Source organism: Pygoscelis adeliae, unplaced genomic scaffold (genome assembly GCF_000699105.1).
Source record: "Pygoscelis adeliae isolate BGI_AS28 unplaced genomic scaffold, ASM69910v1 Scaffold222, whole genome shotgun sequence".
In the NCBI taxonomy this organism is placed as follows: domain Eukaryota; kingdom Metazoa; phylum Chordata; class Aves; order Sphenisciformes; family Spheniscidae; genus Pygoscelis; species Pygoscelis adeliae.
This window is the reverse complement of record NW_008824309.1, coordinates 301,730-328,041: the sequence shown is the minus strand read 5'-3', so window position 1 is coordinate 328,041 and position 26,312 is coordinate 301,730. Positions and strand designations below refer to the sequence as shown.

General features: G+C 40.1%; 2 protein-coding genes across 2 annotated transcripts in view; both read left to right on the top strand.

Moving 5' to 3' along the window:
* MCM6 (minichromosome maintenance complex component 6) overlaps positions 1–12,212 on the top strand; it is a 17,640-nt gene extending 5,428 nt beyond the window's left edge. Inside the window, exons 5-17 of the mRNA XM_009319018.1 lie at positions 721–886; positions 973–1,118; positions 2,025–2,175; positions 2,847–2,988; positions 4,089–4,230; positions 4,374–4,481; positions 5,088–5,243; positions 6,325–6,453; positions 7,543–7,704; positions 8,831–8,966; positions 9,237–9,404; positions 10,331–10,470; positions 11,078–12,212. Of these exons, the coding sequence (XP_009317293.1) occupies positions 721–886; positions 973–1,118; positions 2,025–2,175; positions 2,847–2,988; positions 4,089–4,230; positions 4,374–4,481; positions 5,088–5,243; positions 6,325–6,453; positions 7,543–7,704; positions 8,831–8,966; positions 9,237–9,404; positions 10,331–10,470; positions 11,078–11,191 (1,860 nt within the window). The 3' untranslated portion in view covers positions 11,192–12,212. The remainder of the gene's footprint in view (positions 1–720; positions 887–972; positions 1,119–2,024; positions 2,176–2,846; positions 2,989–4,088; positions 4,231–4,373; positions 4,482–5,087; positions 5,244–6,324; positions 6,454–7,542; positions 7,705–8,830; positions 8,967–9,236; positions 9,405–10,330; positions 10,471–11,077) is intronic.
* Positions 12,213–13,874: 1,662 nt separating this feature from the next.
* Positions 13,875–26,312, top strand: part of LCT (lactase) — a 21,449-nt gene continuing 9,011 nt past the window's right edge. The window contains 13 exon segments of the mRNA XM_009318934.1: positions 13,875–14,538; positions 16,434–16,468; positions 17,003–17,031; positions 17,033–17,063; positions 17,785–17,868; positions 18,828–18,930; positions 19,575–19,645; positions 20,051–20,096; positions 20,440–21,122; positions 21,509–22,154; positions 23,438–24,997; positions 25,332–25,600; positions 26,055–26,312. The exon segment at positions 26,055–26,312 is cut by the window's right edge and continues 9 nt beyond it. Of these exon segments, the coding sequence (XP_009317209.1) occupies positions 13,875–14,538; positions 16,434–16,468; positions 17,003–17,031; positions 17,033–17,063; positions 17,785–17,868; positions 18,828–18,930; positions 19,575–19,645; positions 20,051–20,096; positions 20,440–21,122; positions 21,509–22,154; positions 23,438–24,997; positions 25,332–25,600; positions 26,055–26,312 (4,479 nt within the window).

The following is a 26,312-nucleotide window of genomic DNA, read 5'->3' as shown; positions in this document are numbered from 1 at the left end:
TAGATTTGTTGATTTCCAAAAGGTATGGTGGTGAGGTTGGGGGATGACAACAAACAATGATGTTCCTGCAGTAGTTGAAAGGTGTTGTTTGTACTGCTACACGTTGAAGACAGTTAATTTGGTTCTGTCAACATCAAGAAAAGACCTCAAGAAAAGGCACTGGAATTTCTGCAAATAGTTTCTGTCTATGGAAGGCTTATATTTAAGCATGGGAAATTAGGAAGAGCATCAAAGCTGTTTTGTTGCGTGACTTTTATTGTCTAAGTAAGCCACTGAAAATCCACGTATTTGAGCCATTGTTAGTCTCATGTTGCAGGTATATCGTGTGAAGTTGTTTTATATGAGTATGAAAAGAGGTGTCTTTCAGTATCTGCAGCGTTTTGCTCTTCCAGGTTGATTTACCCTGCCAAATCGTCAGCACTTCACATCCTGCAATAATATTTTGTGTCAGTCACGTTAACCGGACTCCACGTTGCTTTTCCTAGCCCTCAGAATTGTCATTGTGGCCCCTGTGTGTCCTCCTAGGTTTCTCCAAGACTCCTTAGGTGCTGATTAGTGAAGGGATTTTCGGTTGTTTGTCTTATTGTAAGAGGAATTTCATGATTGACATAGATGGCAGTAATCAAACGCTACTTACTATATTTATTAGCAGCTTAGCTTTTGAAGCAGTTTCAAATTTGGTGACATCTGCTAAGCGCTTAGTATTGTCTCCCTCCCCAGGTTCGCATTCAGGAGACGCAGGCCGAGCTGCCACGTGGTAGCATTCCTCGCAGCGTGGAAGTCATCTTGCGTGCAGAAGCAGTGGAGTCTGCTCAGGCAGGTGACAAATGTGACTTCACAGGGTCACTGATTGTCGTGCCTGATGTGTCCCAGCTCTCAACACCAGGTTTGTTGCTACCACGCATGACCTCGATGACATGTCCCTCCTGCTTGTTCTGGGAACTGCTGTTCTGACTCCCACTCTAATGGCAGGGGTGCGTGCAGAAACAGGCTCCCGGGTGAGCGGGACAGAGGGCTATGAAACCGAAGGCATCCGAGGACTTCGTGCCCTTGGAGTCAGAGAGCTGTCATATAAGCTAGTCTTTCTAGCTTGTTACGTTGCACCAACAAATCCACGGGTGAGTCTGGAAAGAAAATAGATTTAAAAGTATTGATGATTTCTGCTCTGTGTGGTTTTACCTCAAATTAGGGAGAGGGAATGGGTAAAGCTTTAAATATGTATGTGTACCACCTTTCTGTGCATTTGACTGTCTTTATATTCTGATTAGATTTACATAGCAAGGTTTTTTTCTTGTGTTTATTGTTCATAGCAGTTTTCACAGATGTGATTATTTGCCAATGTTATCAATTTATTCTGAAGAGCTAACTAGTCCGTTTATTTCCATTCAGCTTTCATCCATTTCTGCAGCATTTCCTTTTCCTCCAGGAAATCCTATTGCTTCATTTTGTCACAGGGAAAACGGTGATCCTTCTTGTTGCCTCTGGTTTATCACGTAACATCTTGGGATGTTACTACAACATAATAAGTAATACTGACGGTGGCTGGGTTTTAGCATGGTTTGATATTTTAACCTATAATTCTGCTAGCAGCTTCACCGTCACATAGGATAAAAATAGCATCTGTTATTTTCTGGATGTAGAAGTTTCCTGCCTCATTCCAGAGTAATGAAAGACCTTGTAAATTCCAGCTAATGAAGAATGCTTACAAAGGCAAATTTTAGTCAAAGGAAGCCGTACTGGTTTACTCTCTTTTTAATCTCTGGACAAGCATCTCTCCTGGGTTTTTCTCACTAACTGAAGTTACACTCCATTGATTTTGCCCCCTAGGAAATTGGCTATTGGTTTTTAAAGGTATAAGGTGATGAGCTTCCTTAGCCTAAGGTCAGCTTTTCTGAATGTGTTCCTCCCATTCAGCTTACAGAGCGAGTTTTTGTAACCTCCTGTCTGCAGTACTCATATTCAGTAGTGACCGTGTTATTACTTTTATTACTTTTAGGGTTTTTTTTATATTTCATTTGTTTTAGTTTGGCGGAAAAGAGCTCCGAGATGAAGAACAGACTGCAGAAAGCATTAAAAACCAAATGTCTGTGAAAGAGTGGGAAAAGGTTTTTGAAATGAGCCAAGATAAGAACCTTTACCATAATCTGTGCACCAGCCTCTTCCCCACTATCCATGGTAAGAGTCCAGTTGTTGCCTCAGAGAGGGAAGATTTCACTTGTGAAAATATTAAGTCTTTTTGCTGTCCATGTAGGGCCATTTTGGGAAAGCTTGAAAGCCCTATGCCAACTACCACAAACTCTCCCCTCCAGCACTGGTTATGCTAGAAAAGGAGAATCTATTTCCTGAGTACTTGCTGTGTTTAATCATTAAGGCCTGCAAGACTAGTCAAAATGGTTGGTTTTGCTACTGGGTGATCTGCTACTAAACCCTACAGCTGACAGTTGGATATAAGCTCTATTTTATATGGGCTTCCTGCAAAAGATTTAAGGGTTCCCAATATTTGTATGCTGTTGTGCATGCATGCGTGTGTGTATGTTTGCAGTTGTTTCTGGCTCAGAGCTAGTTTGAGGACTTATGTTGGTTATGCCTGAAAAGTTTGATCAGCGAATTTGGTCCATACTCTGAGCCACTGTAACATAAAGGAATTCAGCCACTTTCTGACTCATTCTTCCCTGAAACTGTATCAAGCACAAAAAAGCAGTTTTAGTGGATGTTTAGCAAATAGGTAAATTCTGAGCAGATGTGCCCAAACGCTCTAATATTCTAGTGGGCTGAAGTTTTTTTTTTAAATAGGAAAAATGTGGTGTTTTCTTTGGATTTTTAGTTGCATGTCTTTTCTGGGACAGGTAATGATGAAGTGAAACGTGGGGTCCTGCTGATGCTTTTTGGAGGAGTTCCTAAGACCACTTCAGAAGGCACTTCATTGCGTGGGGACATCAATGTTTGTGTTGTTGGTGATCCAAGTACAGCCAAGAGTCAATTTCTAAAGTGAGCATCTCATTAAAACTCAGTATTTAAATATTGTCCAGTGTGACTAGAGCTATAAATGTGTACTGTGCCTTTTCTATGTTAACAGAGGAAAGGGAAGTAAAATATTTAAGAATATTTTCCAGGAATTGTTTGGATGTGGTTGAAGTATTTGAACAGGGCTGAAGCAAACTCAACAAGCCCCTGTGGTAATAACAAAGAATGAATTAAGACTTTTTTTTGTTCTTTAGGTAGTTATGAAAGTATGAATTCCCAAATATTTTCAAAACACATTTAATATTAAAAACACAAAATTTATTGCACATCTTAAAATATCATAGACAGATGAAATAATGATTCCACTTAGGTAGTTATGAAAGTATGAATTCCCAAATATTTTCAAAACACATTTAATATTAAAAACACAAAATTTATTGCACATCTTAAAATATCATAGACAGATGAAATAATGATCCCCCCCCCCCCCCTATTTTTAGCTTAGTCTAAACTGATAGGTCCCAACACTTTGGACAAATAGACAACTATTAGCCCTGAAAAATAATTATGTTTTATGCTACATCTTATATTACAATGTTTTTTTATTGGAAATTCTATTTAATATGGTTTTATTTTATCATGCCATTCATTTACCTCTGCATTGTTCTCCATGAAGCTGAGGTCCTTGCAGCATACGCTGCAACTCAGAAATGTAGAGGCACCACAAAATCTGTCTTAGGCTGCCTGTGGTCAGTCTCGCTGCTTCCTGCTATGAAGCCATTTGTTCCCTTGTGCTGACATTTACCTGACCCGTAAGGAGCTGTGTTAGCTTGTGAAGTCAGCAGAAAACTTGTGGGAGGAGGTCTGGATTATTTTTTCTGCAGGTGTAACCACGGGTGAATAACAGACCTGTGATAGTCTGCAGTTAGATAAGGATTAGTCTCCAAGGCCTGCTCAAACATCATTAGAGGTGGGAGGGCCTAGCTAAATATTACTTGCTTCCTGAAGGAAGGAAAAGTCCTGGCCTGAGAGGTTGAAAGCAGCACTGCATTACAGTTATTTTGTTTCTGCAGGTTTTAATCTGACTTTTTAAGTTTGTTCCTCACTGTTACTTCTCTCCATAGGCATGTGGATGAGTTCAGTCCTCGTGCTGTATACACCAGCGGAAAAGCCTCCAGTGCTGCTGGTCTAACAGCGGCTGTTGTAAAAGATGAAGAGTCTCATGAATTTGTCATTGAAGCTGGAGCACTGATGCTGGCTGATAATGTGAGTCCAGGAACTAGAGATGTTCCTGCATGCCTGGAATGGTTTTAATTAATGACAAAGAGCCCCAAATTGTCTTAATGACGCTTTTTTTCCAGAAGTGATTTAATTTGGGTGACTTCTTATTTTTTATTCTTCCGCTGCAGGGGGTTTGTTGCATTGATGAATTTGACAAAATGGACGTGCGGGATCAAGTAGCCATTCATGAAGCAATGGAGCAGCAGACTATATCCATTACTAAAGCAGGAGTAAAGGTAGCTTGTGCTATTCCTCTGGTTGTGTAGTCTGTACGATCGCCTGACTGTTTGTTACATGTACTGATCTAGCGTCATCTGTCAGATTTTCATGTCAGCTCTGCAGCTGCCTCACTGTGGCAGGACAGAGATCACTTGCCTGCAAAGTTTCTGTGCCACATACCCCAAAAAGATCAGAAATGTTACTGAAAGAAGAAAAGAGATAGTAGTGGACAGGAAACAGAAAATGGGAAAATCTTAACCTTGAAGCAACCCCAAAAGAGGGTATAGTTTTGTGTGTGTTTGTAGAAATAAAGTGTGTATTTGCTCTGTTAAAAACAGGGTGTTATGAAAAGCAGTTTTAAGGGCTTGTTTCAGTATTGTTGGCAAGAGTGTGACCATGTTAAAATATTGATTCATCAAACTGTGTCTTGGGGCAGAGACCTGGTTAGAGAGGGCTGGTTATAAGAGGTTGGGCTCTTTTGAGGAGTGATTGTTTTAACACCTCCACTGAAACTCCCATCTAAAAGATGTTGTGCTGACCCAGTTGAGTTGCCAGGAGTTGGTTTAGTAAGTGGTCACAGATACCAATCTTCTTTTTTTAAAAGGTTTTTTTTTCATTGTCAGGCTACTCTGAATGCCAGGACCTCCATTTTGGCTGCAGCAAACCCAGTTGGCGGGCGCTATGACAGATCCAAGTCACTGAAACAGAATATAAACCTGTCAGCTCCCATCATGTCTCGCTTTGATCTCTTCTTCATCCTTGTGGATGAATGTAATGAGGTAATTTTAAGGAATTGTAGAATAATTTATGTCAGAAAAGACCTCTGGAGGTCTCTAGTCTAATCTTACGCTCAAAGCAGATCATTGAGAACAGGTTGTGAAGACCTTGACCACGTAAGTTTTGAGTATCTCCAAGGATGGAGATTCTGCAGCCTCTCTAGGCCTCTGCTGCAATGCTTGTCAACTCTCATGTGTTTAAAAAATAATAATAATAACCTTTATATCTAATCAGAATTTCTCATGGTTCAGTTTGCCTTAGTTGCCGCTTGTCAATCTGTACTTCTAAGAACAACCTAGCTCCATCACATCTATACTCGCCAATGAGGCAGTTGCTTCCTTTTCAAGCTGAACAGACCCAGCTCTTTCAGCATCTCCTCATACATCATGTGCTCCTGCCCTCTGACCATCTTGGTGGCCCTCTGCAATTTTAGGTGAAGCTGATCTCACGAGAGTGTCTTGCTTCTGCTTTTCTTCTCTGTCTGCGAAGTTAAAAGCTGGCAGTACAAATTTGAACATGCTCTGCTGAATACAAGGATACTGCCTTTTCATCTTGTAGTGATTTGACCTGCAAACTTAACACCATTAGTCATTTTTACAAATCACTGGTCACTAAGGCTAAGACTGCTACCACCTGTCTATGCGGCATTCGCCTTGGGAACGCGTGAGGTAGAGAGATTAATGTTGGTTCAGCGCTATTCTCTCCACGGTTTTGCTCAGAGTGATTATCTAATTGAGAAGGGACTGATGAAAGAGACAGAGTAGGCTGAAAAGGAAGAAAGCAGTTCCCACACTGCAAAGTGCCGCTTTCTGCTTGTTCTATGGCTAACTTGTAACCCAGGAGAGTTCCAAGAGGTTATAAATCCTAAAACTGCCTTTTATCCCTTCTCTGCTATGTTTCCTTGTATTAAAAACCTCCAGGGCATTCTCCTGGATCTTCTGGCAGAGAGTCTGGCTTCTGGAAGGACTAGCTCTGCCACAAGGAGTGCAAGTGAGGGAGGGGAATGGGAAGGAAGAATATAGCTATTGTTTTCATATTTGGCTGATGTTGTGAAAGTGATCTGACAGAGCAATAATATCCCAGGTTACAGATTACGCCATTGCCAGACGCATAGTGGATCTGCATTCCAGAGTAGAAGAATCTGTTGATCGTGTCTATTCATTAGATGATATCAGAAGGTACCTGCTGTTTGCAAGACAGTTTAAACCAAAGGTAATTCTACTTTCCTGTGTACGTTGTTCTGTATGAGGAGGTCCAAAGGAACAGTCACTCTGTAGCATGCTTTTTTCCAGCAAATGCAAAGACAATTAGTGTAGCGTTCTCTCAAGAAAGGAGTCATAAACTCAGTTATTATCTAGAAACATAGCATATTCTGGAGCCATGTACTCTTTTTTTTTTTTTTTAACTCCAGAAACCCAGCCAGCCCGGCTGAGACTGTTATAATCAGTAGTCTTAACTGCTTTGGTGGCAGTTCTTAACCTCTGTCTAGAAAAACTGAGGGGTTGTTTCATAGCTTTCTCATACCTCAAGGGCATGGGTTATTCAACATGGCTGCTGCAGAGATTTTTGTATTTTATTGACTTACTGCTTAATCAAACAGTTTGTTTGTCTTTATTTTAAAAGGATATTGTTCCTCGATATTTCTTTGCTTTCTTTGTGGTAAAATACAGAACATGGGAAACTGCTCTAAGTACAAATTTTTGTAGTCTATCCAACTAGCAGCTTGGATGGGCTGTGTGTTAGATTTTTCAGTTCTTCTTCTAATGTAGTTCTTCTCAAATGGAAGGAGAGGACACCATCCCTTACGGAGTTTTGAAAACTCCCATTTCATTTCCATGTGGTGGGGAGTTATTTGTGTATGTGCAGATAGACTCAGGCTAAAAAGCATGTACACAAAGATGTAGTCAGTGTTAGTGTATGGAGTGTATGCTTGTGTGTGTGTTTGCGTGCAGAATGAAAGGCAAATAAACATAGAACAATCTAGTAGAGACAGACATGAATTATGCCTGGAAGCAAGTCGGTGGAACAGAAAAATAGAAATGATCAAAAATCTGCTGTAAAATAATTAATGTGTCAATGTACTTATTTTAATATCATTGTTGCTGTAATCATTATTACAATATAATTTTAACATAATACAATTGTCATTATATCTATGTATAGTATGTGTATGGCATAGAATATTTCAGAGAAAAGCAGTAGCTAGTACAGAAAAGTCTGGGAACTGCCAATCTGATGCAAGAATAAAAAACTTTAATACTTTTAACATGGTAAACTGTCATACTGTCTTATGTCACAAAGATATCTAAGGAGTCTGAGGACTTTATAGTGGAGCAATATAAACGACTACGGCAGCGTGATGGCTCTGGAGTGACAAAGTCGTCCTGGAGAATCACAGTGCGACAGTTGGAAAGCATGATTCGACTGTCTGAAGCTATGGCCCGTATGCACTGCTGTGATGAGGTATCAGGTTTTTGATGAAAGTTTGTATAAATGTTTATATAAATGTTGTGGGAGTTCTGGCTTTGCTATTTGACTATGGTATTGTACATATTTAAATCCTGTGGGTGAGGAGGAGAGCTTGGATCATGTTTTCACTTGTGATGTGGTCATACTCAGTCTGAATTTGTATGCCAGAAATACTGTTTTTAAAGTATGTCTTATGAAACTGAGATCAGCTGGTCCACACTGAGAACACGCATGTTTCTGCATTACAGTTGTATCAGCACTCTCAGCCTGTTACCTGTCAAATCATGACAAATAGGAAGAACAATCATCTATTAGTATCAGCCAGGGCTGTTGGTAGTGTCTCTCCTCATCTTGCGTAGTTTGTAATCTCTCACAGCTCTCTTCCGTCTGCAATCTAAAAAGCTAAAGTTCATCAAAGTATCTGAACCTCCCTAAGAGTACCTGTATTTGTGATCTGAGCTCCTCCTCACATCAACCACTGTTGAAATGTATATTGTGTTATGGCTATTAGCTGTAGTATGACTACTACCCATCTAGTCCCTGCTTTAAAACTCAGCAGGCCTTTTGAAATGTTGATTAGGGGTTATGTGACACATGCAGTGATAGAAACTTGCTCACTGGTTGTGTAAGAAGGACACCCATTGGGTTCTTTTTAATTAAATTCAGCTTATAAAGAAACATAGCTTTTAGCTTATGGCTCAGCTGGAGATGATTTTTCCAGTTTTTGTTTTTCAATTCCGGAAGAGAGTCTCATTAATTACATCTTTTTTTTTTTTTTCATATTGTTTCTGTTCAGACCCATTTCTTTCATGTTTCTTGCTCCACTGATCTTTCTTCAAAATGTTCTCGGCTTAAGTAAAAATGTCTTGACTCCACATGATCACTAAAGCCTGAAAGATTCATCAGGCTGCTTATTCCCTCCATAACCTTGTGTGAACTCAGAGTACTTGTAATGGGATATAATTTGACTTGCAGAGTCATTACTGCTTAGGATTAATCAGGTGAGATGGGTAGAAAGACCCTTCATCAGAGTCAGAGGTGAGTTTCTGGAGCTATTGGGAAAAAAAAGCTTTTAACACTAGAAGAGCCTTTAATACGTGTTTTTTCAAATCTTCCCCAGGTTCACCCGAAACATGTGAAGGAAGCTTTCAGGCTTTTAAATAAGTCCATCATTCGAGTTGAGACTCCTGACATCAATTTAGACCAAGATGATGAACAGCAAATGGAGGATCAAGAGGACCAAGATGGAGTCAATGGTAAATTACTTGTAGAGAATTTTTTCAAAGGGAAAGTACTTCCATCCTTTACAGCTTATCTTGTTTGAGTATATGCTTCTCTTCAGTTTCTCACCTATTTCTCACCTAATAAGGTCTAAGAATCTTGACTCCTGTTCTTAACTCCCTTGCTTCTTCAGCCTCCTTGTGGATCCACTCACCTGGTTGGTCAATGCAACACTTTTCAGTGGCTCAGAGTATTAAACCGTTAAAAGATGTTACAGATTTAAACCTGGGCATGTGTCCAAACAGGTCAGGCAGAAGCTCCAGCTGGGGTCAATGGTCTTGTGAATGGGATCAGTGGCCATTCTGAGGACACGAACAAGGATGCTGCACCCAAAGCTTCTCTTAGACTGGGCTTCTCTGAGTATCGACGAATTTCTAATCTCCTGGTGCTGCACCTCAGGAAAGCAGAGGAAGGTAAGAATTTGTTTGTTAAAAGACGGCAGATCCTGAGTTCAGGGAGCAGCTGTTGCTACATCTCATGCTGTTGCACTTGGGATTTTCACTGCTGCTGAGGCACCCAACTTGTTAGGTCAGGTGTGAACCTGTACACGTGCTATACTACATCTGATGGTACAAATATGACTTCTTGGACTTTCTGGCTCTGGTGTCTTAGTCATTTGTCAAAATCCGCTAAGTCGAGGAGCATGTCAACAGAGCAGATCCAGAAGGGGATTTGTAGCATATGCTAGTTTAACCTGGCTAGAAGAGTCAGCAGCAATGAAAACTGTAGCAAGAGCTTTAATGTATGCCAGCAACCACAGCCTAAAGTATATACTTAACCAGTATGCGCCAAATGGCTGCATCATTTCTTGGGGACGTGAAACATTTCAGTTGCAATGAGGCTACTCCTGTAATGAAATGCAGCAGTTGTCTCATAGCATACACCAATGCGATGAAGTTTTTGGAGGGGTGTGGAGACTACAGCGTCTGTTCAAAATGTTGAGTACATGTAGAAGGATGACTTCTTCAGCTTTGTGTGACAGAGATTTTCTTTTGCCCTTAGTTAGAGGAATGTTGTACAAGTCCTTACAACTGCTTTTTCTTGAGGCTGAAGGCTGATGTGTTGCTAGGCTGCTCATTTAATTTGTAAGCCACTTGGATGTATAGAACTGAAAGCTTCAATTCTCAATCTAAATATCTCTAATTAAACCACGATACAACAGTCTCCTGTACAAAACATGATGATTTAAGAAACAGAAGAAAGTCTGATGTTTCTTAAACATCTTAAAACCCATGTTTCTTTCTTCAGCATTGTAAATGTTAACATAGAAATCCTTTTCTCTTACGGTTTGAATGGTATCTTATTGCTGCTGTGTTTATGCAAATTATTTTCTTTGCAGAAGAGGATGATTCATCATTAAAGAAGAGTGAACTTATTAATTGGTATCTAAAGGAAATTGAATCTGAAATAGAATCTGAAGAAGAACTAATAAATAAAAAGAAGATCATAGAGAGAGTCATTCACCGACTTACGCATTACGTATGTATAGAGATGTGTGGATAGTGAAAAAGAGTTTTAACTTATAGAGTGCAATGACCCATTTTTAAAAGAATACATTCCTAATTTGAGAAGTATGTTTTGTGCTTCTGTGTTATTGACTGATGCAGTATAAATGCCTTCTTTGTTTAATACCTGTTAAAAATAATTATAGAGAAAACACTGCAATAAATTAGAGATGTGTAAAAGTTCAAAGCACCATATTATCTCCCTATAGAAATGTAAGTGATATTTTTCTGTATTTCTATAGTGTTAGTTATACATTAGGATACAGAAATACAAACAACACTTTATTCAATGGATAGCTTTAAGGCATGGGGGCACTAGGGCAGTTTGGAGGAAAAAGTATGAAAATATAAAACACTTCTCACTCTTAGAGGTACAAAACCACTAGATTGAAGTGTTCTCAGAAAGCATACAACATATAAGAGATTTCCACTGAACGTAATTGTTAAGATTAGGAACCTGTTAAAGAGGGAGTTCACAATTAAGAGGGTTAAATAATTCCTCAATAAGAGGTGCTACCAGTATAAAAAGGAGATGCCTTTCAAAAAGTTCTCGTTTGAATACAAATTTTTGTCTGTTGCAGGACCACGTTCTGATAGAACTGTCCCAGTCAGGACTGAGAGGATCCAGAGAAGAGGAGACTTTTGATGAAGATCCATACCTGGTTGTCAACCCAAACTATCTGCTGGAAGACTAAGGGCTGAGAACTGGATTGTAGAGCTGACTAGTTACATGTTGGAAAATGCATTCTTTTCTTGCAAGGGTTGCTGTATAGCTAACGTCTTAAATTCCTATGAATGCTTTACTGCGGAATGCGCCAATGTGCGGTTAGTAATATATGATTGCTCATTTACACTGAGCACACCTGGAAAGTTTTTAAATGACACACTCATATATTAGTTTTGTTATTAATTCTGGGTTTCAATGCCATCATCCAGATGCAGAGGAGAATCGTTCAGTAGCTCTTTTCAGCATCAAGCTATGTAGATGCTTCTGTTTTAAATGAGAGGAATTTTGCATTGTTCTTCTATTGTATGTAGTAGACTTTTTATGCTATAGGTTTTTACTGTTTTTCTTACTAACATAAATAAAAGATCATTAAATGTCTGGAGATGTCTGGGGGTGGATTCGTTGTCACTCATATGTGGGATTGCTATTTTCTATGCCTATGCTTTGAGGCTGAAAAAATAGCGATCTAAATGTTTAATGTCTTAAGAAAGATTAAATTTCCTGGGTGACAGATGCTGCTTTTTAAGAAGTTTTTTTAACTTCCAGTAATGGATAATGAGAAACTTTGATTGCTTCTCTTTCTTTTTAGATGGACTAAAGATGCGTATGCTCCTGTTGCATATGTAAAATAGAAAATTGAAAATAGCCAAGCCCAAAGCAAGGCTTTAAGTCAGGAGGTCAGAAACCCCCATCTTGATGAATGTCTTGACTTGTAAGTGAATTGAAAGCTGCCATCATTTGTGACGGATTTTTAAGGCTATATTTCTAAACTTGTTTGTAGCTTTTTCTATAAGAAAATGTTACTTAAATTTCTGTTGTTCTCAATTATTTGCTGTATGCTATGGGATTATTAAATAATCTCTTAAGAATTAAAAATACCTGAATATTTGTCTTGTTCATCTGATACCAGCACCTAAGAAACATTTGTAATAGCATGAAAGATACCAAAGCTATATATTTTAAGTAAAAATAGTGTGAAATAACTGTTTCTGAAGCAGGTCCAGAAATGGACCTGGTTTGTAAGACAGTCATCTGTTTCCTGTTAGTCTCTCCCAGCTTTGGGGAGATATGCCTTGGTCTTTCTAAGCATATCATTAAAGATAACAGTTATATATAAGGAATGGAAGGAATCATAAATATTTGTCACCAACAACACTACCGCATCACTGGGCACTAACTCGTTAACTCTAACTGCAATAACTTCTCTCCACTAATTTCTTTCATAAACTGCATCTTGGCAAATGCCATATTTCATTTAAAATTGCCACCCACCTGCACCAACAGTTTCTTGTTATTCTATATTGTTAATTTACTTTCAAAATAAGGACAGGAAGATGCTTGTACTTCATTATGTGTTTCCCTCTCCCCTCCCCCAGTCTTTGTTTGATAATAAATATTCTTCACATGGGAGAAAGTATTTTTTCTGCTTCTCTTTCCCCAGTTCTGTATGCTTCATAGGCTAGGAGGGGTGTTCCGAGTTAACGCTGCTCTACTGAAAAATAAGCAGCAGGTGGTGCTGTAAAGCTCCTATTCAAACTTGTTATTCAAATGAGGAGAAAAAAAAAAGAGCATACATAGTTTTTCAGAACAGTAAGCACAATGTTTCAGCAAGCTTTTCAAGGCTTCCTAAAAAAAATAGTCACCTGAGAATCAAACAGGGTCAAAGTACACAAATTACAATCACTGTATAAGCTATAAGATTGGCTATTTGAGTAACAGCAAATGTTGAGAGACGTTTTCTACTGTAACATAATATTGCTTGACAGAGCAATAAGTTGTCCAGATGATTCCTGGTGTGCTTTAGACAAAAAGCTGGTTATTAAAGGAAATAAACTCAGAGATGGAACTGATTTTCAATATAATAATGTAGAATTTTGTGTTTAGTTGATTTAAACATGTTCTGTGTTTAGGCAGCAAATGCTCTATATTTGAATGTAGAAATGTTGAGTTATCTCTTCTTTTTTTCAGATAGGTGATCCATATGTGTCCACCCTGCTGAGAAAGCATGTGTTTTCAAGGCTGAAGGAAGGAGTACTTTGGAAAGCAATAAAATGATATTCGAATTCCTTGATGTTGTCAGGCATGAGGACGCGCATTGTTGCTGCTGCATGAATTCACGTAATAGCCACTTATCCAAGTGGGTAAGATGCCACAACTCAGATTTCCTTTATGCACCCAAGCATTAGAGCACAAACATGGTTCTTGCTGTCCTGCACGCCCTGAGCCGTAGTGGTATCCAGCCCCAGCAATGCAGATAACTCCACTCTTGTTATTTTCTGCATCCAGAGGTGTGCTGGGATTCCTCTTAAGCCAAAAAGGGCCAAGAGGAGATAAAAAATATTGTCTACTTATTTTATCTTCCTCTGAAATGGAGGCAGTATCAGCAAATGTCAATTGATGTTCAAGCATAAAGGGGAACCTGAGCATCTCGGAAAGTGTTTCCATATGACCTTTCTCCAACTAATTGACAGCGTTTTTTTGTATTCGTCCATTTGTTTGTTCAGCTATAGATTGAAAGTCCTGATTTGTTATCAGTCTAGTGTCAGCTAGTTCTGGGAACATTTATCTGTGTAATAGATAATTTCAGTTAAATATTACTTCTACTGTAATATAAGTAGTGTGGAGTAACTGTTTCTGAAGCAGGTCCAGAAATGGAGCTGATTTGTAAGGCAGTCGTCTTCTTTCTGTTAGTCTCTCCCAGCCTTGGGATAGATGGGGAATTTGCTCAGAATTTTATCACCATTGCTGGACCTCTACCCAGCGAGTTAGTAAATAGACTGCAGCTGCAGAACCAAGCCCTACACAAGGAAGATCAGGGCCCTGCCGTGGCTGAAGCCCATGATTACCTGTGCCAACAAGACCTTGTGGCTCCTGAGCTGCCCCAGTACTTCTCCCACCTTCGTGAGATCGGGGTGACACATTACAAAGTCTTCCTGCCATGGGCACGCATTCTTCCGAAGGGTGATGCCAGGAAGCCAGATGAAGCTCAAGTGCAGTGCTACCAGGAGCTGCTCAAGACCCTGGTTGCTGCAGACCTCAGGCCGGTGGTAGTTCTGCATCATCAGCCTGTCCCTGGTGCTGTGGCTGCGCAGGCCATGGGTTGGAAAGCCAATGCTTTTGCTGACCTTTTTGTGGAATACGCAGAGTTCAGCTTCCGTGGTTTTGGGGACCTGGTCAATGTGTGGCTCACCTTCAGCGACCTGCCGGAGGTCCTTAAAAGCCTGCCTTACGATGACCCCCAGTACCGAGCCCAGGCCCTAGCTGCCGCTCATGAAAGAGCTTACACGGTCTACCACGAGAAATACTCGCCGGCAGGTAAGGAGAATGGGGAGAGGGATTTTTTTATATGACTTTTTCACAAATATTTTGTGATGGGATTAAATGGCAACTGCTACATGCAATCTCTGTGTGAACATGCTATCAGTGCTCTCAGAATTACACAGAAATCCTTGAGTAACAGGTTCCTTCAAATCCCTTATTTTGATAATTGTCTTATAATTTACTGGTAATTGCATTTTACTTCAAATGATAGCCAAAATAGTTGATGATAAACATATGTGTACGTATGCATATTTGTATTTAATCTTTTAAGCATCAGGGAAGTGTTAAATAGTCTCCAGTTAATTTGAGCAGCAGAAACTAGTACCTCAAAACCAAACATTCTAATATTTTTATATGCTTTTTCTCTAAGGGCTGTTGTCCATGTGCTCTTAATTTAAAGACCAGCAGATGCCCCCAATGAACTGTAGTCTCATACTGTTCATATACCAAACCTTAAATGTGTAATAATTCCTGCCCAGTCATCTCATTTTTAAAGCCTTATTGCTTATTTCAATGTCATTGAAAACTGGGATTGCAATTGCTACCATTTCAGCTAAGAGAGGAAGATCATGCCATCAGTCAGTGGCTGAGCTATAATCTCTTATGTATGCTGAGTGCAGGCTTTTTCATTAAGGCATGATGTGTTCCCAAGGAATACAGCTTTGGAGGTCCAGATCTAGCTGAAGAATCAGGTCAAATTCAACTATCAGCTTTCCACCTAAAAGGTGGAAATCTTTGTGAAGGTATTGACCAAATCCACTTAAACAAAACTGCTCATGGTTTAGAATGACATTTCTCATTTAATCAAAGGGAAATTATTTTATTTAAATTTAAAAAGTTAAATAAAACAACATGAAACAACATATTTACTTTTTAATGTAAAATGAAAATTAATTATCTCTATCAGTTACAAATTACTTTAAAATTACTCAAATCCAGTCTTACTCTATTTTTTTCTGTGTACAACAACAAGTCATAATAATCAAGCTATTTTGTAGACAATAATGTATTTTTGTGTACATCTTCCTGACCCACAGAGGAAAGATTAAAAAATTCCTGAAATGTACCTCAAACCATGAAGAAACAAGGCACAAGAAGTCTCCTGTGAGATAATAGTAGTGTGAGGAAGTCTGCCTTTGTTTGACTTTCCTCATTGCAGGCACTGGGGTTTTAAAGTAATTAAATTTTAACTCTACCTGTGTTACACAGAGCAAGAGAATTTCACCTCTTCTATGACGGGTACCTGGGATTTTCTAAGCAGCTGTCCTCTTGGCTCTGCCTTCCTTGGGCTTGGAGTTTTTCTGTCCCGGGCAGACAACCGGTAGAGCTGGCTGAGTCATATTTTTTTCAAATTTTTAATTAATTTATTTATTTTTAATTCCTGCATTTGTCAAGAATACTTTGCATTGCCCAGCTTCCCTCCTGCATAAGCTGTCCCCCCAAGTTCCCGGCATCCTAGCACCTCAGCAGCATCCAGCACAGAGTGGATTTTAAAAATACATTACTAAAAAAATAACCACTGTAGAACCACCACAAAGGCATGAAAATTGAAGATATTGCTTATAATTATTCATGGAGTGGAAGGGCACTCACTGGACAGCTGTATTCAGATCCACCTTCCTGCAAGCAACAGTGCTAAGATGTTTATGAGCAGTCATGATAAGACAAGATTTATTGACAAAGACTCCTTGAACCCTGCCTTTGAATTTCTTCCTTCTTCAACTCTCCGTTGAAATCATAGTGGGTATTCTGAAGTCAGCTACCTAGGGCACTATCTGATGATCCACATCTTCAAAAATTTCCAACTGATTTTAAAATAACTACAGTGAACTGAAATTTTTTATTTGTCCTTAACATACTACTAGTAGACTGCCTCTTTTTTTTTCAAGGAGGAAAGCTGTCCATTGCTTTAGGAATGGGTCATGTCTTGGATAACGCTTCATCAGAATTGCTTTCAGTTTCTCTTCAGGTAACACCTTAATAGAAATTATTTCCAAAATTATATAAATTTTATTTTATTTAACTTGATTTTTATGTATGGGATCAAGTGGCTTGTTGCAAGTCAAAGAAAATTTTAGCAAGTTGACCAACTGACCAATTTGGTAAATTTTACTTATTTGATTAGTCTGATCATGTGAAGCTCGTTGATTTTAAAAATGACTTCAGCATCCTTTCTTGGCTAGTAGGCACCGATTAAGATATATGGAGAAATATTTGCTCTCAAAATTGGCAATTTTAGCAACATACATGCTTAAATGACAAGGCGTCTGCAAAAAGTGTACCTATTGTCATTGTCTTTGCAAGTCTACTTAATGCACCACCAAATAAAAAAGATACTTTATTTTAAATAACCACTATTTTAAAAAGTCTGCTTATTGTGTTAAAACACAGGCGGAGCTGTGCTAAAAGTGATCTAGCTGCACAGGGATGGCACAACATGGAACATAATCTCTACAAGGATGACGACATCCTTTCTGTAAAGAGCAAACCCTCTTAGTAGTTGTTTTCACCTGGAGGATGTTGATGTAGGATGTAGTGAAAAAATTATCAGTGAAGGTTTTTAGCTTGCATTCACAGTCCTTCAAAATTTAGTGATAGGGTAAGCAATATTGTAGGCATGGCATTTCAAGGATATAAGCAAGGTGTGGTTTGTAGGGAGAGGAAAAATGATGTATTGGATGAGCTGACTAAACTAGGAGAAAACCTTGGACTGAAAAATACACTGAAAGCTTATCAGGTTTTTTCGAACTTCATCAGCTGGTTTAATAAAAGAATACTATCTATTCCCTTGACCTTGATGACTTCGAGTGGGATAACACTTGTAGTTTGGAATGATTAAAGATTTCTGAAGTGGACTTTCCCCAAAGGATTATTGATAAGGCCTACCTGAACTACATAGTTGCAAAGGTTTCTCTGTCTGATTAATCATAGGCTTCTTCAGTCTTACTAATTAAAGAATCAGCTTTAAATCATCAATATTAAATTCATAAAATACTCCTAGAATTTCCTTTAGCTGTTTAGATTTCACTTTGTTTAGAAGGAGAGACACAAAATGCATTCTCCCATACAGTATCCACTTTGTACTCATTATATTGTCCAGGGGTCCCATATAGCTGTATGGCTTCTTACTCCAGCAACGTATCTTTATCAAATATTTTACAATTTTATATATTTTCAACATAATACCTGCAAAAATTGCATTTTACTCCAGAATTATTCTTTTCCTTTTCTTGTTTCCAGGATTCAGTAGACTTTCTGTCTCTCAGCCTTCAGTACCGTTGTGGAAATGAAACAGATTTCTACAAGAAATTGAGTGAATTCCAGGTAACTTTATGCAGGGTGTTCAAAGTATAGCAGCGGACAACAGACCGTAAATAGAAGGGGAATTTCATGTTTCTTGATGCGTGTCTAAACAGTTCTGATTGGCTGTGACAGCTCAGACGACAGCTACACTAGGAAACAGCTGCATACCGCTCACTTACTTCCCTGTTGTTATTCTGACTTAAAAACAGGTGTTTGAAAGTGCCGGAAAGGATCGTCTTGGTCAGTGCTCGTTATCGATGCATTAACTATTGGAATGGCATAATTCTTTTGTCCGGGACAGAAAAACCTTCTCTCTCACGTCCTAAGTGTTTTATAAGCTGTTAGGCTAATACCTATACACTAAAAGATGCTATTTCAGTCTAACGTGTTCTGCAATGGTACCACCAAACTTCGCAACTCCTCATCAGCAGAGGCAGTGCTAGAAATGTCAGTGAGGATGAGTTTGTGAAACGGTTAGATCACATGGCAGCAACAACGTCAGTGATGCTATAGACTAGTATACTAAACTTCTGGTGGAGAATTGCATTCTTAAAATCCATAAGACGAGAGTCATCCAGCAACTGAGTAGCAGAATAAGGAGCTACCCATGTGAGTCATTCTCTTTAGGGTCCCAGCATGCTGCAGTCACTCTAGAAATCTGGAGTGGGCCATTTATGGCAAAAGATTCTTACCAAGTAAGCTTTCAAAAAAGGACATAGTTCCTTGTGCCTTTTCAATGACAGGTCTGGAGTTTATGCTTTGATTTGCATTGGGCTTTTTTTGGATCAGAGAAAAATAGTGGGTGGTATTTAATGCTTACTCTGTTGATTTATGAATTCAACTTTGAAGAACTTTGTCACCGATTCTCAGTCTTCTAGGTATTTCCTATTCTGTGTTAAAAGCAACAAATGCCAAGAGCATGGTTCTACTAGCTGGCTGATGCTTCTTTTCATACAAGTCTCTGACTTCTGGTTTTGCAGAATGTCTGGAAGGACATAGAGATCTTGGTTTTTAGTCTACAGTTCCTTGATTGTGGTTCCATGGAAGAGAATCCTTTCATACCAGTAGCTGCCATTGTCACAGGTGAGTCACATATTTCAAGAAAGAGGAGAGTTTTTTAGCCAAGCTCTGCATGGCAAATTATAGAGGGAGTTCAAATTTGTCTGCTGCTATTGGATAAAATAACTTTACGGTTTCTTTCATAGCCTTCTCGGAAAATTAAGGGTGGATGGTCAGTGTTGAGGGCGGGGAAGCAAGAAAACTTCCCCAAAGCTTTTAATCATTTTCATCAACCTCAAGTTGTGCCAGGGGAGGTTTAGATTGGATATTAGGAAAAATTTCTGCACCAAAAGGGTTGTCAAGCATTGGAACAGGCTGCCCAGGGAAGTGGTTGAGTCACCACCCCTGAAGGTATTGAAAAGACGTGTAGATGTGGCGCTTAGGGACATGGATTAGTGGTGGGCTTGGCAGTGTTAGGAGGTTTGTTGTTGTCGATGATCTTAAAGGTCTTTTCCAACCTAAATTAATCTATGATTCTATGATCATTTTTTAACATGAAATTGTAAATACCTAATAAAAACCCAACGTATTTGATCTGAGAAAAATAGCTATTAGTTATGAAAAGCACCTTGTTTCTAAAGGTGTAATTGTATGTACAAGTAGTGTCATGCAGTCCATGGCATCTAAGTTGTGACTAAATCCATCACTTACCATTTGTTTGTTTTCAGCTATTAATAAAGAAGAGACACGTACGATTGGGTATGATGTTAATGAGTTCTTGGACTTCTCATCATCTCATGTTTTAAGGTACAGCTTTTGTCCCTTAAATCAGATACTATAATAAAATGGTGTCCTCTAGAAACATATGTGCAGGCAGACACAAGACAGTTTGAGTGGTAAAGCCTGCTGTTAGCTGCTGGAAGGACTGGGAAGGAATGCCTTTCTGCTGAGCCCCGTCTCTTGCTATTACAGGCAATCCTTTATCCTACTATTACAGGCTATGTAATCCTCTTGACACTCTCATCCTTGGTTACCCAGATTGCACCTTCAAGCCAATAGTACATTTTCCAAGCCTTCTGTTCTTTTCGAGAGCAAAATAGTTAAAAATAAATAAATAAATAAATAAATAAATACAATAGAGGTTTTCGTAGGAGAGAAGCCAATTGGGCCTACAGAAATGTAGGAGATGTCATTGTGCAGGCAGATGCTAAGGATTACAGAAGCAGGATTGATTAGTTTTAGCTTATCCTGTGGACACTCATGAGAGCAGTTGTAGCATGTGAAATTGCTACACACTGCAAGGATTTTGTTTGCACCTTTGACCTAGCTGTAATGAATTATGAGAATTTACCTGCAAAGAAATGCATTAGATATATAGCTCTTGAGCCGCTCAGCAGTCAGCTCATTGCACACCACCTCCATCTGCTAGGCAATAGGTTGGATCGATCAGATGGCAAAGGAACTATACCCTAAGAGGCTTATGTCAGCTGAATGGGAAGCAAACAATTCTTTTATCCTCCATGTTTGCAAGTTCTGTGGCACTGGCATCCACCTTGGAGATTGTAACTTCTTTTTATTCTATTTCCAGCAAAACAAATACTGTACAAGAGAATCCAGATGCTGTTCTTGCCCCTCTCTCCTCCTATCAAACAGTTTGGGAAAGATTTGCTAAACAGTCTGAACTGGAGAGGGATTCTTTTCTGCAAGATGTTTTTCCAAGTGGTTTCCTCTGGGGCACATCTACAGGTGCCTTTAACATTGAAGGAGCTTGGGCAGAGGATGGGAAAGGAGAGAGCGTCTGGGATCAGTTTGGGCATGCAGGTCATGTCTACATGAACCAAACAGCAGACGTGGCATGTGACAGCTACTATAAAACCAGCTACGACGTTTACCTACTTAGGGGTCTTCATCCCCAACTGTACAAATTTTCTGTATCCTGGCCTAGAATTTTCCCTGCTGGCACCAACGAGACCATCAACTCCAAGGGTGTTGATTATTACAACCAATTAATTAACCGGTTGCTAGACTCTAACATTGAGCCCATGGTGACTCTGTTCCACTGGGACCTCCCACAAGCTCTTCAGGTTCTTGGTGGCTGGCAGAATGACAGTATCATAGATGCTTTTGTAAACTATGCAGACTTCTGCTTTGCCAATTTTGGGGATCGGATCAAGTTCTGGATTACTTTCCATGAGCCTTGGGTTATCAGCTACGCTGGCTATGGCACCGGAGAGCATCCTCCAGGAATCACTGACCCAGGAGTAGCATCTTACAAGGTAGGGACACAGGAATAACTAGGATCCTGCAGCTTCCATTGTTGTGTTGTTTTCCTCTGATGGTTCTGTACTTTAGCTATGTTCAAGCCTAATGTGGCCTTTGAGACAACTATTTGCCTGTTGGATTTATGATACTTGCAAAAAAATGGGGTAGTTAATGGGTGCTAGATGTCTTTATTTTATTTTTCTATTCTGAAAGCTGATGTTGATGGATAGCCAGATTCTGCTTAATCCAAAACCTACTGCACTCTCTGGCTATGATTATTTGTTTTGTCAAGGTTTCTTCTTTTGGATGGAGATGATATTCTCACATGGCAATCATCTCAATGCTTAAGAGTTCTTGTGCAAAGCAGTGTATCACATATTCCTCTGCTTTCTGCCCCCAGGTGGCTCACACAATCCTCAAGGCTCATGCCAAGGTCTGGCACCTGTATAATGACAAATACCGCTCTCGGCAACTGGGAAAGGTGGGGCTGGTACTGAACTCGGATTGGGCTGAACCCAAGACTCCAACCAGCTCTGAGGACATGAGGGCATCTGAGAGGTACCTGCAGTTCATGCTTGGCTGGTTTGCTCACCCTATATTTGTTAATGGTGATTACCCAGATATCCTGAAGGCTCAGATCCAGGAAGTAAACCAGCAGTGCTCCACAACAGTTGCACAGCTGCCTCTGTTTACAGAAGAGGAGAAGTCCTGGGTGAAAGGGACTGCAGATTTTTTTGGTCTTTCCCATTACACTTCCCGCCTGGTCAGTGCTGTGACTAATGGGACCTGCACACCAAGCTATGAGAGCATCGGGAACTTCTCCTTGCATGTAGATCCTTCTTGGCCACAGACTGCCTCTTCTTGGATCCGTGTGGTCCCTTGGGGATTAAGAAGGCTGCTGAAGTTTGTGTCCCAGGAATATACAGGGGCAAAGATCCCGATTTACATAGCAGGAAATGGTATGCCGACAGAAGATGCAGGGGATCTTATTAATGACACTCTGCGAGTGGATTATTTCCGCCAGTACATCAATGAGGCTCTAAAAGGTATGGAGAAATTAATTTTTGGGGTTTTTTTTAATAATGGCAACTAGTTATTCTATCACTTCCGTGGGAGTTAACTTTAAAACATCCCCACTTGCATAGTGATATGAGGTCAGCTGCTTATTGTGTATGTGGTGTGATCTCATATACTTCAGCCTACCTGGTGTCCAGATACGGAACTCTCCATTCTGTTTAGATATGGGAATGGGTTTTTCATATATATGGATTAATGTAGCCTGGACCCTAATATCAGTCCCTCTGTGAGAACAGTGTTTATATACTTCAGCTCCTCTGAAGATGATTTGCCTGCAGGCAGGCTCTTGCCTACAGAGATCTCATAGATCAGGACCGAACGATGTCTTTACTGATGAGGCAGATCTAACTGACAGCATCCTGTACCATTTCAGGTTAGAATTGTTAGGGAGACATTTATATGTCTATCGTTTTGAGCAAGGCTCAAGGTATGCCTGTATCTTTGCAAACTGCTTATCAATTGACATAAAAATTAATATTGGTCACTGAAGTTCTGGACAGATATAGAGATTTGAGATTTCAAACAGAGACTTGACTGATACTCTCTTGAGAGACACAAATCAATACTGTCAGGAAAACTTTATTAAATATGCTGTATTAAATATGTTGGTCATCAGTATACAGCATTTGGTCTTCTTGACCTAGTTCTTGACATACTGATAGAAGTGTTAAAAGAGCTACGGAAAACACAATTTAGCATTGCTGTTATGCCTTAGCAGAAGTAAGGAAGATGGACTGCATATGGGAAGTGAACTTTTCTGGAAGGAGAGAGATTTAGTGCTTTTTTGTAGGCAATGAGAGGAAGGATGCTGGACTTGCCTCTGCTGGTATTGGATCACAAAAGAAACTCTTGTGCTCAGGGAAGATAGATAGGCAAGCACTAAACACATGTAACGTTTCAGTTAAATCTAAAAGAGCACCATATACCTAAATCGATGAATTGTGCTTGAAAACAAGAACACAGGGAAAGGGATACCTGTGGCACAAATGCCCTGTACTCAAATATCTCTTGACTAATATTTCTTTTCTCACACATTTTTATCACTAAGCATTTGACCAGCTCCTATTACAGTGCTGACTGCTTTTCTTGCCAGATACTCTAATTGTTTGGGGTTTTTTTTTGGCCTAAAAGACCATTTGTAGATGTTTGCCTTATCACACTGTTACCCTCAGTTGTGGTGCTTACATTGTGCTGTGCTGTATTCGGAAAATGTTCAAATGAATAACAGTGTCTTGTACTGTTTCTGTGACAGCGGTAAAACTAGACACAGTTGATGTTCGGTCATATATTGCTCGATCCCTGGTTGATGGCTTTGAAGGCCCAGCGGGGTACAGCCTAAAATTTGGGCTACATCATGTGAATTTTGAAGATAGCAACAGACCAAGGACTCCCAAGGCATCTGCTTATTTCTATTCCAGTGTTATTGAAAAAAATGGTTTCCCATCCAAAGTCTTGGACAGATTTTCTACGCCGGTGGTGTTTGACCTACCCATGCCATCAAAGTTGCCAAATTTACCAGCGTCAGAAGTTCCCTCCAAGGCAAAGGTTGTCTGGCAGAAGTTTTCATCTCAAACAGACTTTGAAAGGGACACGTACTTTTATGGGACATTCCCAGAGGACTTTACATGGGGTGTGTCTTCTTCTGCCTACCAGGTAGAAGGAGGTTGGGATGCTGATGGCAAAGGACCCAGCATTTGGGATAACTTCACCCATGTCCCAGGGAATATAAAGAATAATGATACTGGAGATATAGCTTGTGATAGCTACAACAAGGTGGAGGAAGATATTTACCTCCTGAGAGCCTTAGGGGTAAAGAACTATCATTTCTCCCTGTCCTGGTCTCGAATTTTCCCCAGCGGAAGGAACAACTCAATAAACAGCCACGGAGTTGACTATTATAACCGTCTCATTGATGGACTGGTTGCAAACAACATCACTCCAATCGTCACTCTCTACCACTGGAACCTGCCACAAGCTCTCCAGGACATTGGTGGCTGGGAGAGCAGCACGCTGATTGACCTGTTTGATAGTTTTGCGGACTTCTGTTTCCAGACCTTTGGGGACAGGGTGAAGTTCTGGATTACGTTCAATGAACCCCAAGTCATTGCCTGGGTTGGCTATGGCGTTGGGGCATTTCCACCCAATGTCAATGACCCTGGCAGTGCTCCCTACAGGGTTGCTCACATCTTACTGAAAGCTCACGCCAGGGTCTACCACACATACGATGACAAATACAGAGCGAGTCAGGGAGGGGTCATCGCTCTCTGTCCCAACATTGACTGGGTTGAGCCGAAGACACCAAGCGACCCCAGGGACATAGAAGCTGCAGACAGGTACCTGCAGTTTTTGGTGGGGTGGTTTACACACCCGGTTTTCAAAAATGGGGACTACCCCAAAGTCATGAAGTGGAAAGTTGGGAACAGGAGTGAGCTCCAGAACCTGCCATCGTCTCGCCTACCGGTTTTCACAGCGGAGGAGCGTGAATACATCAGGGGCACCGCAGATGTCTTCTGCTTCAACACCTACACCTCCAAAATTGTAACCCATGCAACGACCCAGTTGAGGCCCTTCTCTTACGAGTATGACCAGGAAGTTGTAACAAAGGTTGACAGCTCCTGGCCTTCCTCAGCTATTACTGACCATCGGGCTGTGGCCTGGGGACTGAGGAGGCTACTGAACTGGATCAAAGAAGAATATGGAAATCCCCCAATATACATAATTGAGAATGGGGTGGGGATAAAGACCAAATCGGATGTTGATGACAATACCAGGATATTTTACTACAAAACATACATTGATGAAGCTTTAAAAGGTACCAGTGTTTGCTTTTGTTCTGTTGGTGTTGTGTGTCTCCTCCCCAGATTTCTGGTTACCTTCTTCCTCTGAGGAGTAGTTTTTAAAAGCAATCGATATTGGTCTTTAAATATTCTGAACACAATATAAACATAGTGTTTCTTTTTATGATCTCCTTTACATGGCCATTTGTACTCTGTATGCTCCAATGATGAAGAGTCTCATGATCTTAGTTGTCCAGTGCCAGCTTTATGAAGCTGAAAGTGTGTATGTGCTTGTATGTGAATTTCTTCTGGTTCATTTAATGTGTGATTATACCACTGATGCTCTTCCATTTGTTTCTGGTCTTTCAGCTTACAAATTGGATGGCGTTAATCTGAAAGGATACAACGCTTGGTCTTTTATGGATAACTTTGAATGGTTGAACGGTTATGATCCAAGATTTGGATTGCACCAGGTTGATTTTCACAATCCCAACAGGCCAAGAACCCCAAAGCGCTCTGCTGTGTACTATGCAGAAATCATCCGCAATAATGGTATCCCATTGCCAAAAGAAGACGAGTTTTTATACGGAGAGTTTCCAAAGAACTTTTGGTGGAGCGTAGCAACTTCAGCTTATCAGGTTAGGAAACCAAGATGGACTCTTAAAGAACCTGCAGACAGTTAATTCATTTTGGATGAGATGCCTACAGCTTTTGTAACATTAAATTTTACTGTAATTTAAGGGTTAGTGTAACAACTGCAGTAAAAGGGAGGAACTTGGAGATATTTAAGGGCATGGTTATACCACAGGAATTGAGACAGCAGTATGGGCTTCACAAGAGCCAGCCAACATGGAGCAGCAGGTGAACTGAAACAATACCTGTTCTGTGACATTGTACTTTGCTAATACATCTTGCCTTGAGGCCTAAGAGGTCTTACTAGGCACAGTAAAAACATTACTATTTCTAGTCTTAAGCTGATAAGTCAAAATATTGTGTGGTGCCACAAAGACTAACAAACAGGCTGAATTCTTTGCTAGGCCAAGACCTAAATTTGGAGTTTACTAACAATTCCCCCCCCATCTTCAATTACAGATTGAGGGAGGATGGAGAGCAGATGGGAAAGGACTTAGCATTTGGGATCAATTTTCTCACACTCCCTTGAAAATCAGCAATGATGACACTGGAGACGTAGCTTGTGACAGCTACCACAAGATCGATGAGGATGTGGAAATGCTGAAAAGCCTTCAGGTGTCTCATTATCGCTTTTCAATCTCCTGGTCTCGCATTCTCCCAGATGGGACCACCAGATACATCAATGAAATGGGACTGAACTATTATGAAAGGCTTATC